This window comes from Aquila chrysaetos, chromosome Z, assembly GCF_900496995.4.
Source record: "Aquila chrysaetos chrysaetos chromosome Z, bAquChr1.4, whole genome shotgun sequence".
NCBI lineage: Eukaryota > Metazoa > Chordata > Aves > Accipitriformes > Accipitridae > Aquila > Aquila chrysaetos.
Genome location: NC_044030.1, coordinates 35,415,081 through 35,428,263, shown reverse-complemented (window position 1 = coordinate 35,428,263; position 13,183 = coordinate 35,415,081). Strand labels below are relative to the sequence as shown.

At 38.6% G+C, this 13,183-nt stretch overlaps 1 protein-coding gene across 4 annotated transcripts in view; it reads right to left on the bottom strand.

The window, feature by feature from the left end:
- Positions 1–13,183, bottom strand: part of MEGF10 (multiple EGF like domains 10) — a 112,070-nt gene that overhangs the window by 36,010 nt on the left and 62,877 nt on the right. For all 4 annotated transcript variants that reach the window (XM_030005237.2, XM_030005235.2, XM_030005238.2 and 1 more), the window contains exons 10-13: positions 7,394–7,568; positions 6,414–6,534; positions 3,887–4,050; positions 1,331–1,433 (exon numbers count right to left, since the gene is read on the bottom strand). In XM_030005237.2, the coding sequence (XP_029861097.1) occupies positions 1,331–1,433; positions 3,887–4,050; positions 6,414–6,534; positions 7,394–7,568 (563 nt within the window). The remainder of the gene's footprint in view (positions 1–1,330; positions 1,434–3,886; positions 4,051–6,413; positions 6,535–7,393; positions 7,569–13,183) is intronic.

Below are 13,183 nucleotides of genomic sequence, written 5' to 3'. Positions count from 1 at the left end.
AGTCATGTTTATCAGAACAGAAAGTAGAAAAAAACACCAGGTAAGCTGTAATCAACTGCAACTAGTCAACCTGAACTGTAGACACAGAGCATTAGGTACTTTGAACAAAATGCCTGTGATCCATCTACAGAGCTACAAAACAAAAAGCATATAAAAACTAAAGTTTGGGAAAAAACTCAGTAAAGACTCTTTGAGGAAGTCATAAGTGCTACACAAACTTTTGTGAGCACAACGATTTGCTAAGCTTGTCAAATAAATTACTTGCTGCAGACTGTCTGCTCACCTCCATCTACTATGTCTGAAAGCACCAGAGAAAAAAGAAAACAATTATATCATGAACCTGCCAGTCAGTTAGGAAAAATATTAACTTATAAATGAGTGGATAATAAATAATACTAGGTTCTACCTGAAATCACAAAAAAAAAATATCCATTTCACAGCTGAAACATGCTTTGTTCATTTAAGGTGTGTTTTTCATGCTGACGTCCCATTATTAAATGGAAGGAGTCCATACAGACAGGTAACATGAAACCTGACCCTCACAACACTACAGTATCACAGTGAGACACAAAGCCCAGAACACTCCAAGAGGGGCAAACTTATAGTGTCAATTAATCCTTACTGAAGATGGAAGAGTCTTCTCAAGTTTTCCCAACACTTGGAACTTAAAAATCTATGTGAGAACTAAAACTACTTCCTAGAGAAAAAGGGAACATTTCATGATAGCTTGCCCTTCTGCATAGTTTTGTCATATTTTCAAAAAGTCTTGCTTACCACAAACAAGAGAGTACAACAACAGTGCCAATCACAAATTTTGATGAATAATTAAATATATAGTTCTTAAAACCATGAAAATGCTGGAGAAACTGAAAAAAGTGCAACAATTTTCACACAGAACTAAGTATATGCAGAGAAATGTAATTTTCTCAAAAGTTTGAGAAACTCAAATGGCAGCACAGCTTCTGCACAATTTATCCTCTTTTTGGCTACCTGAGCAAAGCTTTCTGAGTTCCTGGATGCGATGCTTTACCTACCAAAGCTGCCAGCACAGCCTTGAATATTTACAGCTATTCACCAGTTTCATAAGGAATCATACTGAGGAGGCACCCAAGTTTTAAGATTTCCCCTTCTATTCCCAGTTTTCGGCAGATCCCACGCTCGACAAAGTTTCCACACCTGTGAATCACAGAAGGGACACGGCAGCCACAGAATTGGCCCTTTTCTCCTTCCAACCCCACATACTCCTCCTCTACCCACAAAACCAAAAGGCAAGACCAAGTCCCACCATAGTGGAAACTCTCATTGACCTTCACGACAGTCTCTTTTGTACCTGACCATCCCGGTAGACAACGACAGTAACCCGTGGTGGGATGACAACCGTCTGCGTGGCTGCAGTCACAGCGCTCAGCGCAATCCATACCATACGTGCCGTCCTGTGGCAACAAAAAAAAAACAACCTAGAGATGACAACAACTGGTAATTAGAAGAGCACAAGTTCTGGTCAGTCCTGCCTCAAAAAGCAACCACAGATCTCTCCTGAATCCATAATCTGCTTTCTTAATATAAAAAGCTTCTGGCTTTTGGAACATTTTAGGGTCCTACATTTTCAGTCTTTCATTTAAGAGGAGATGATAAAGAATTAATTACATTGTCTTGAAAAATCCCAGACTAATGGAGTTGGAGACGGTGTTTCAGAACACAGTAACCTACGCTACCAGAGGCTGCGGTGAAAGCTTTCTTGTACTGTCCCTCTAACTTCCCTTACAGCTGAGCTCCTACTCCAGGACCTGCGAGTCCCTTGATGGGAAAGCAATTCAGTCTCCTTTCTGTCTCAGATCCTGAGGTCTTTATGTATTGGTCAAAAAGGATAGCACACAGAGCCACAATTTCTAAAAAAGGAATAGTAAAACGCTATATTAAAATATATCTTCAGTGTGAAGTTTATTGCATAAACAATGCAAACCGTATCACTCTCTTGATTAAAAATCCTTCCCTCTGCACTACAGCAAATACTGTGTTAAAAAGAGAAGCTCTTTGGCTATGAGACAGTACACAAAACAAAATTATTATTTGGCTATGCAACATTTTTTGAACCAACAAGAGAAAATAAAGTTACAAGTTGAACATTCCTCTTGGTGTATTCAGCTGTGCCAAAAGGGCACAGCTGATTTTCATGGAGCTACTTCTAAACTTTTGAATTTGCCTTTTCTGCTTCTTCCATAGAAGGTGGCACATACATTTGGGGGTAATTCCATACAAAAATCAATCCGTGGAACTGAAAAGTGCAAAATCTTTACAAACCAAATTAAAAAACATGGAAAAAGCTCAGGTTTTGGCTGTGGCGTTACTCACACCAAAGGCAAAAAAGGAAAAAGCATGTCAGATTTAAAACCCAATCATTTAAATTTGAGGCTACAAATTGTTCTCGGTCACACTAAAAATCAGAATAAAACCTATATGAAAATTCATCTGCTGTTCTTTGATGTTCATGCCTACATTTCTACCGAGTTCCACAGGATTTAGCTATTCAATATCCAGTCTTTCAAGTCTAAAGTAGAACAAAATCTTACATTACTTGAGTATAAGGAGCCTTTTGCTCATTTCAACAATACATTTTTATATGGAAAAAAAGAAAAGATTAAGCATTTCCTTTGCATATAATCAGATTTGGAAAGAAAGGAAGTCCTCAAATATGTTGTTGAAAAGCAGTCCTTTTGGCCTGGAGTCCAAACTTCAGTCAAATCTTGAGCAACAACCTGGGCAGTGATATTAATTTTCTGAAGTTATTGAAACAAATTGAAATAGATTGATTTAAATAAACTCTCTGCTCAAACAAGAAAAAAATCAGACAACACTGGACACATTGGAATTAGTTTTCTGTTTATTCTCCTGCTCTGGAATTTTGAGGCAGAACATGCAATTTAAATATGTAAATGCTTATGGACATCATTTGACACAGAGAGAGAGCAAGAGCAAGACAATGAGCATGGGCATGCTAAATTACCTGATATAGAAATGCTTTTAAGCATTATTTTGCTATATTTGGAACAGTGAAGCAAATGCCATGAAGCAATACCTATCTTTTTTAATAAGTCAGTTTTGGAAGAGCTAATGGAGCTTGGGAGATCTCATCATCCTTCAGAATCAGACACTAAGTGATAAATAAAGCTGCTTTAGAAAAAAGAAAAATTAGTCTTCTGATGGAGATGCATTGTTGGAAACACTGCATAAAAGTGCACAGATTGTACTCTAATCAGCTTTCCAGAAAATTTTAGAATTTGTTTGCCACTTTACTCACTACATCAGTGTATGCTATGCCTCATCTTAAAAGCAAAAACAACCCCCCAAAAAATCACTTCTGAGTATTCCAAGAGCAGTTCAACAGAACAAATTTTCATTCAAAACAGAGGCGTGGTTTCCAGTCTTACTTTGTAGTTCAGCTATTCCTATCATGTTATTGCTCAGTAGAGCTAGTCCAAACTGACAGAAGCTTGAATGTGATATGGGAGGGGAATCTACAAGGTTTATGTTCAGTTCAGGTGATTCCTTCACCATTATATTGTAATATATCTGTGTTATTCAAGAAATTCTAAAGGAGCTGGTGAAGAGTTTGAGGTCCAACTTTAAAGTGTGAAAGCAGAAAAAGTGTTCATCTGTGCATCTTCATTTTGTGTAGTCATTTTTTGTGTTCTTTGGTGTGCTGCACAGCAGAGCTCTTCCAGAAGAATTGTTGGTGCATGTTCCTGATCTTGAACCCAGTCGTATATGGGCTATCAGGTGCAGTGTTCCTTAGGGACTTATCCCCATGAAGTCAGAAGAATGTCAGGAGTGTCCTCCTGCCCAGTATTATCCTACAGTGCAAAAATCAGTGAAATTATTAAACTACCTGGCAAGGGAGTTCGCATTTTTCTCCTCTCCAGCCCGGGGCACAGGTACAGGTTCCATCCAGAGCATTGCAAGCCCCTCCGTTAAGACACTGGCAAGTTAAGTTACAGCCAAGTCCCCAGGTACCGCTGGGACAATTTATTGAGCAATCTACACCATGCCAACCTGCCAAGTATAAGAATTAAAGTGACAAATTAATCAGGTTTTCCCCTGTTCCTCTCTGAGGACATGTTTCCCTCTGCCTACCATGTGGCATCTCTGAGAGATGCACAATACCAGGCTAATGTTAACTACAGGCTAGTATCAGCAGTTTCAGCTGAGGACTTGTTGGGGTTTGAACAAAGGTGCTCAAGGGCACCTTGTAACATCTGTGCACAGCACACATTTGCAGATGGATGCCAACATACAAAAGCAATTGATGGGAAATCTGAAATGAAAACAGAGACACCTTGAAATTTCACCGAGAAGCACTAAACTATACTGAAAGTTTTAAGGCATAGCCTGAATATAAGAAATAAGGAATATTTTCCCTAGACTAAGCTGCTGCTTTCATAATTCTTCCACCAGTGTTCAATACAGAGAGTTCTGCAATATGGTTTTAACAGAAATCTTAGACAGAAAAAAATAGTGAAAACATAAAAGTAGTGTATAAATCAGATTTCTCCAAGGATACGCAGAAGACCTTTTAGATTATTTTTGTGCTTCTCTCCAAATACAAAAGGAATGTAAGGGAAAATGGTTCTAAAATGCAGCATTCACAACTGATTATGCCTGATAGCAATGATTCGTAGACTGTGCACTGGATAGACAGAAATGTAAATAGATTTTTTAAAATGTGATCACCTATTGGATACAAGAGAAATGGCGTGAGCCAGTCATACGTTATCATCAGCAATGACACAAGCCAAGTTTCTAATTTTGTACCTTGTTTACAGTAAAGCGAAGGGAAAAATAATTCTGCACCGAGCTTAATCAATAGCCTATGCAAAACACATGTATAGAAATGAAGCTGCCTCGTGCCCTGGATTGATAACTTTGAATTTAGGGGTCATTTCAGGAAAAAATGTTATACTATACTAGCTAGAAAATTGAGACACTTTGTCTCAAGTGACTTCCCAGGATTTATAAGTTTCCTTCATTTACATGACAAGTATGTGGGTTTAGTTTAACCTCACCATTTGCTGTCCTTTTTCATCGTAGTATGATTAAAACTGCACGGTGCACAAGAAGATAGGATTATGCATGGCTCAAGGAATAGTTTTTCTCCTTACAACCTAGCTATTTAGCAGTAGCTACTCAGTTACTTTAAGAGAATTAAATCAGCTCCACTGTCTCTAGTGAGAGTAGAAGTTGGAAACTCTCCACATTTGCTACACGACTGATTTAATTGTATCAGTCCCTGACAAGTGTAGTGGCTATTTTTCTAGGTAACTCTAACACTTCCCCCGTCTCAACCATCATGTATTTTTAGAAAAACATTTTTAGACAGCAGGGTCTACAACATGGACTGGGTACACGATTTGCTTGGGAGCATTCAACAGCCCCTCTCTTCTCAGCAATCCAGCATCACAACTGAGGGATGCTGGACTTTAAATCCTTCCTCACAGCAGAAGTGAAAAAGAGAACAGGTGTACTGCAAGAGCAGATCTTTAAGTGGAGTTTAGTAGCATATTCTGCATTGAACAGGAACACCATGTGGACCTGTAGACCTTTATATGGGAAAAGATCTGTGCAGAACCACCGCTGGAGGATGTCTCAGGTATCTTTGTTCCAGCCAAAGGCATGTGCTACTGGGAGATGGAGAGGTGGGCAGACACATACAGCTTCTGGTGGAGATACGTAGACCATCAAAATTACTGTTGGGAAGAGAGAGCCAGGCAGAGGGGTCAAGGAGCATGAGTCCACTCACACTAATACTGGGAGATTCAGAAAGTTTCTTGTGGAAGCAGGGAACAGTAGAGGGCATAGGCTGGGAAGGGGTTTAGGCAAGGTTTTGTCAGAGAATTGCTGAGGAAAACAGTATTCAAATAGAAAAAATTGCCAGTAGGTATCAACATCAGTGCTAAACTGGCAGGAAGAAGCCTGTGCCTCTGTGATGCTGAGAGGGGCGAGGGTGGCAGCCAGAGCTGTGCTCACCCAGGCTGAGGGGAAACAAGGCTATGTATTTTGACTAGGAAGGCTGACATCAGGTAAATGGTATACAGTAGTCCTTCTAGTAGACCATAGCACTGCCACCAGACACAAGTGGTGGCCCATCTCAGAGTAAACACTCGTACTTCACCCAGCCACAGTATCCAGCCCACTGAGAACTGCATCAAGGAAACATGAACACGAGGTACATGCACTCTTCTCCGAGCAGATGTTTTCCTAGTTTTTGCCTCCCAGAGCAGCAGAAGCATAAAGTATCTAGTGATATGGCCTTCAATGTGGTCTGCTTTTTATTAAGTTTCTTTCTTCTTCTCTACTTCAAAAACTCAATTTCATTTTATGATTACAGAAAAAGAAAATTAATCTATAGAGACACTTACCTGCTTTGCAGGCACAAGAACCATCTACTGGTGAACAGATGGCTTCGTTTTTGCAGTTGCACACAGATGAACAGTTTACTCCGTATGTCCCCAAAAGACAAGGAGTACCACAAGCAGCACCCTGAATTACACAAAAATAGAGTCTAAAAAATATTTGAGGAGGTTCAGACAATACTACTAATAAATGACCTGGACTGACTCAGGTGCTACAAAAGCCAGAAAACATACAGCCCATGGCTGTCCTACACTGTGACTAAGTTATCCCGAATTTAAGGGAGAGGGAGTCCTTCATGGTTTTTAAGTCCACAGTAAGTATTAGTTTCCCATGAGTTGCTGTGAGAGCTCAGGTCGCATAGCTAACAGCACTTGGTTAGATCAATGGACAGTATTTTCAGTAATAAAGAAGACCTTTATGAAACCAAAACACCGTAAGACAGCAGTTTAATAGAAAATAATGTGGATATGTAAAATATTTTTAAGAATTAATTTGGATGAAGTTTTCACAGTTATTATTCCTAGAACAACAGTCATACTGCAAAATGTTTTCTGTGTTAGATTAGCATCCAATGCACAGGTAACAGCAAACGTATGTAAAAGCTGCAGAATAATCTGTCCTGAACTGTAAAAACAAATGTCTTTGTCTAGAGTTTCTCTGGATGGAGCATGAGGAGTTGGTGCATCAAGATAATGACTGAAACCTGCCGTTCCTTTCTTTATTTACACATCAACAGCACACCCTCATTCTTATCTATGTCTTGTAAAGCAACTAACTTTTCTTTCTTAAACTGGCTTCATTTCAGTACTGAGAACCAATCACAAATTTTGCCTTTTCAGGGTCTTATCTTGTAACACACCCAGTGGTACCTAAATATCCCTACCTCTCTTTTACTGTGATGGAGAAAGGACACTCTGGCATCTTGAAGAATTTGGCACTTAAGTAAAGGCAGTGGAGTCGAAAACGGACTGTGAGACTTATTTACCTTAAATCCAGGGGCACAGGTGCATTTTCCAGTCACACTATCACAGTCAGCACCATTTTGGCAGCTGCAGATCTGCTGACATGACTCACCGTAGAATCCCGGGGAACACGTCTCATTGCAGTAGAGCCCAGACCAGCCAGGCTTGCAGGAGCATTCCCCAGACATAGGGTGACAGCTGCCAGGAGGGGATGAGAGGATAAATAATTCAGGACTAAACATGACATCGATATATTTTTTTTCCAGAGAACAAAATGCTGTTATAGATAGGTTGCATAAAGGATCTTGCATGCTATGCATAGAAATGGTTTTACTCTCCAAACCACAAAGCAAAGGGTTCTTTATATGTATGTATACATGCATGCCAATTAAGAAATGTAACCATACAACATATAGACATTTTGGGAGGACATGGAAAGAAAAGAAGAGGTATCATTTTTCTATAGCTAGTTGAAAAGTAACCTATCTGAAACATAGTTTTTACCATAAAATAGATATCCATGGTTACAAATATTAAGGTGATGAAAGCATAAAATTCCCCAAAATGTATTGTTAGGTTTCCACTCCAAGTATAATAGGATCATTTTCATAACACTGCCCAAACTCAGCAGCACATTGTCTGAGAAATATGATGCTTCAGTAAAATAGCATGGCATCCAACACAAAATAATAACACAGCGCCCAAGGAGTAGCAAGCATGCTCTTTTCTTCAAATAGTTGGTTGAAAAGAGGACAACTGGCATCTTTCCGGGAATAATACAAAATCATTTGCATTGGGCAGAAGTCAGATACACCATCAGAGCAGTGACCTTTTGGAAAGTATCTCCCCTAAGTTGGCCATACCTGGTGGCAGACCAGCTGTCCCTACCTGGAACAGCAGTTTCATTGAAGGACTAGTCAGACAGCTGTTGCCTCATAACAAATGGACATCATCAGCTGTGCAGAAATATATGTGCTGGAAAAGTGGACACAATGGGGTACTCTGTGGCACTCTGGCAGACAAAGCACTTGCTTAATTCTCACCAAAGGAAAGCCCTAATATCCAAATCCAATACATTTACAATGGGAAGACTGTTTAAACATATTTGTCTGCCACTGATTGAAGTGAAGTTCCTTTAAGTGTGCTGGAAAAAAAATGTGCCTTTGTCCAGACACATTAAATGATCCATGACAGGAGCTTCATTTTGCAAGAATTGCTGACTCCTTGTGTGGGGGTGTGTTTGAAACTGAGTATTTTTCTGACCATTTGAAAGTTTGAAAAAATACCTACTGCACTTTTACGTGCTGTAACTTAAGTAACAACAATATTCTTTGAAAAAGTTGCAACATAACAAGGGAATGCAGTATTAGTTGCAACTGCTCTGGGACTGGAGGACTACTCCTGTCAAACTAAGAGTTTCTTATTAAGTGAGAGGAAGGGCCTTTTCAACTAAATGATATATGCAGAAATCCTTCAAAACTCATGGTGTTCCCTGTCAACAGTCCTGGGTTTTTGTTCAGTTATAAGTATACCTGCCATGAACTAAGTTGAAATGGAACTATTCTTATATAAAATACATGCAAAATCATGAAAATACATAATGCAGCAAGATAATCAGATTTGCCCCCTGTTAACTTCCTGTAGGCACCCAGTGGCATTTTGGATCCAATTCCCATGTTTCTTATCAGTGGGAGAATACAGGGCAGGGTATATGAAAATATTTTTCAATCCACAACTGAACAGTCATTAGGATACGAATTAGAGTATATTTACAACATAAAATTAGTAGGTCTGCCATTTTAAGACATAAATCCCAGCATTGTTTGTTGTTGGGTCTTTTTCCTTTCAGGAGAGGGGGAGACCACACGCATGAGCAAGCATGGGTATGAAGCAGAGGCATTGATATTCTGTGCCCCCCAGTGAGTGTTACTAAGGCATACTTGCACATATATTGATTGACACCAAAATTAGTATTCCATAATTTGTAATTAGATGTAGGAAGCTGGAGTACTTCTGAAGCTTTTTGATGGGTTCTCATGCAGTTAGCTTAATTGGCAATAAGATTTATATATTAAGATAGGGAAATAAAGAGATATTGAAAGATAACTGCCAGTACATCTGCTTTTACTCCTGGTCTTTTGTTCACACTTTCTGGAAATACAACCCTACTCTGTACAGAGACAAAAAAAATACTTCTGGGTAGTTGATACTATATATTTGAAGGACGTAGATGAACTTAATGATTTTCATATGATCTATACAGGTGTTTCACTATTACAATATGCAACTAAATTCTGTAGCATCCTATGCAATATAAAATTTCCATGAAAAGCTCCTGTACATGTACGTACAAGTCCATTAGAAAAATGCAAAATTGCAAGATGCCCTCATCTTGACTTTAAAAACACATCCAGGCTATATGAACTAAGCATGTATGACACTATAAAATTCCACTTGACCCTATATATGTATCTCAGAAAAAGGCTGAGACAAAAGAAACCCCATTAGAGGTCATGTCATGAATAAAACCTAATTCCAGCCTGAACTATACCAAATTAGTTGGTCATACAGAATGACCTCAGTTGATCTTACCTACAGGTGTGAAGCAGTGGTGGAAGATCACCAGAAAGAGCTTACAAGAAAAAAAAAAACCAGGGACATCTCAAATTTAGCTTGGAGATCAACCTGAAACCAGTGCATATGCTGTAACACAGGTGTAACAAATATCGTTTGTAAACCTTCTAGGTAAATATGCAGCTACAGTCTGCCTTTTTTACATTTTCTGAATGATCATCAGGTGTCACCTGGGTATAGGCATAACAAAACCCAGTCTAAAAGTGGTTTAGGCTAGAAGAACATTCCTGTACAAAACGAAGTGACAACATTGATGAAGGTAGACTGACATCTTTTTCACTTATTCCTGCAAACTGGATCTTCAGAATGACAAGTTTCTGTAAGCCCCACAAACTGTGGATGGAAGTGGCAGGGACACATGGGTCTGCTCATACCAGCTTACAGTGCTGCTGTTGTACCCCACTGAGGAAGCGTGTTTTATGGGGTCTTAGTCTCAGCCACCTAGCACTCACTCTGGTTTTTTTCTTGACTGTTCAGTAAAAATGGAAAAATCAATAGTGTCACCTACTCACAGAGAACAGAGGTCTGTTTCTGATTTGCACTCTTGCTTAAATCCTTTCATATATATATCAAAAGATGCAATAGAGAATAACCATGGCACAAGAGGGCTGTTTCCTGCTGCTGTCCTCTGGACCCTTCAGAAAGAATAAAATCTCTTAAGTATATCTATGACTAACCCTTTACGAAGCATCTAATAAAGGCTGCTGATACAACCAAGAACAAAGATGGGCTTGCCTTTCAGCCTCAGGAGCTGCCATCAACCAACAGCAGCAGCAAAATCCCTGTAGCTTAGCCTACCCAAAATGCAAATTACAAATTATTGCCAAAGCTGTTTTGATGCAATTTCCTCAATCATCAAACAGTAACAGAAATATGTATATGTTTTTTGAACTACGGTGTATCATAATGGTTTTGTACCTTTATTTGAAGAAAATTGCTAGACACGTACTTGAATACTGCAACTTATGTATACATATTTTACAGCAGTATTTTTTGGTGCTAAGTATTTTTTTAACTAACCTCTAGTTCATTTCCGTATCTATGAATAATAAGAATGTAAGTAATAACCTAGGGCTCTAAGCCTACCAACAGCTCCTCTTTGAGGATATCTAAAGTACTGGTCACACACAGATGAAAAAAGCTTTCAGGATATCAAGGCCCCTAGAAGTCCTAACATAATCCTAGTCCTACAGACACACAAAGTGTATTTCAAGAAGGAATTGTACCCCCTTTCTCGTGCCCTGGGATTATTGGTTGTTACATTGCTGCTAAATGGGTTAGTGCTATGAAGAAGATCCTCTGGCTACTACGAGCCCAAATAGTACTTGTGGTAGGCAAGTAAGGGATGAAGGTATTCCCTGACGTGCTTAAAAAGTTGTCTCCTGGCTGATTAATATTTACTGAGAGATGAAGACAGCCAGACACAACTGGCTTCTCAAAAGATTCTCAAAAGCGTTAAGTCTCTGGAGGGAGCTTTGTCTTCTATACCGTTATTCAGATGCCCTTTGATTTCTGTTATGTGGTGGTCTTAATCACTTCCTGACCAAGGCGGAAGGAACCTATATATGAAAAATACACTTGTGAAGTCAAGAAAATCTTTGTTTTCCTCACAGATCATTATGCCCTTGCAAATATGCTCCTGCACCTACAGGACTGTTAAGTGCCTTTTGATTTGTCATACAGAAGGGAAAATGTTCAAAAAAAAGGCCAGCTATATGCTGGTGTTTACACGTGAACATTTGTGATCTGATTTGACCACAAGTTGTATTCCAGTGATATAAATGAAGGAACAGCTGTGTTGAACATGAATCAGAAGTAATCCCTGTAATATCAGAAATACTATACAGTGTAATGCATTCCTGTCAAATAAGGCTGCTACAACAGTCTTCAGACAAATTTTCAGGAAAGCAGCTAACCATAATTCATAATACAATAGTATTTGGTCTACTAGCATAATTTGAGAGCTAGATGGGTCAGCACTATAGTGCCATTTATTCTTGAATGCACTGCCCAAAGAATGAATTGCTTGATTTTATGTCAAAAACGCTGTATTTTTTCAAAAGACGTTTCAACTAAATGGGAAAAACAGAAGTGCAAGCACATAACTGTAAAAGCATATGAATGGAAAGGGAAAAGAATTCAGTTTGCTGTCACATGGTTTGTCAATGAAAGGCATGTTGAACAACTCAGACAATCCACAAAGTAATTTTTCACAGAGGCCTAACAGAATAGGTATTTCCATGTATATGCTTGAGTGCTTTTAACATCACTGCTAAATTCTGGCTAAAGGCTTTTGTTTTATCTATGAGGAAAAGTGCATCTTATATACAACATACTGCAGCATTCTATGCAACAGTCAATAGTTTCTGCAAATTTCTTTCACAGCTATTTTCAATAGCAAGAAGTTAGATTATGCTCAAAAACCTTATCTAAGGTACTGTGATTAGTAATGCAATTAAGTGTAAGTGAAAGCACAGTGACCAAAGTATTTAATCAGAAGAACTGTGTTTTGTAACAAGAGAAAGCTGTCCAGAATTATTCTATACACATGTTGGCTCGCCTCGACTGACATCTGACATTCCTCCCTCATGGCTGAAAGTTTGTCTCCAAATAGCTAGTTTTTAAATTTTCATAACAATATGCTGGAACACTGCGAAATCCACAAAGACACAGAAAACTCAAAAAATTGGACTCACTACTGCCTGAATAAGGAGAGACGGTAAAAGGTAAGCCAATTGGAAAAATATATTCATTTGATTTCCAGGGATCAGATTTTACCTGCTTTCTAGAGAAATAGAATTTTTCTAGGAAAAAAAAAATTCTAGATAATTTTCTAGAAAAATAATTTAAATGGCAAAAAAATGTATTTTTGAAACCTAGATTTACAACTGGTAAGGCTTCAGAAATTTTGTATTAAAATAGTCACGTACACCAATTCTTATATATGTATACACAGAGAGAGAAATGGGTTCTCCTCTCATGCCCGACTTGTAAGACTATACATCCATTTCAACTGATTTCAATTCAGTTATTTCTCGTCTACAGTACACCAGAATATGCAAAGGATGTGTGATGTATACTGACTTCGTATGGTGAAAAATATAATGATTTATTCATGTAGTAAATATAGTCAAAGGTCACACTTTGTCTTAAAAGTTATTTCATGGGTCAGAGACCAA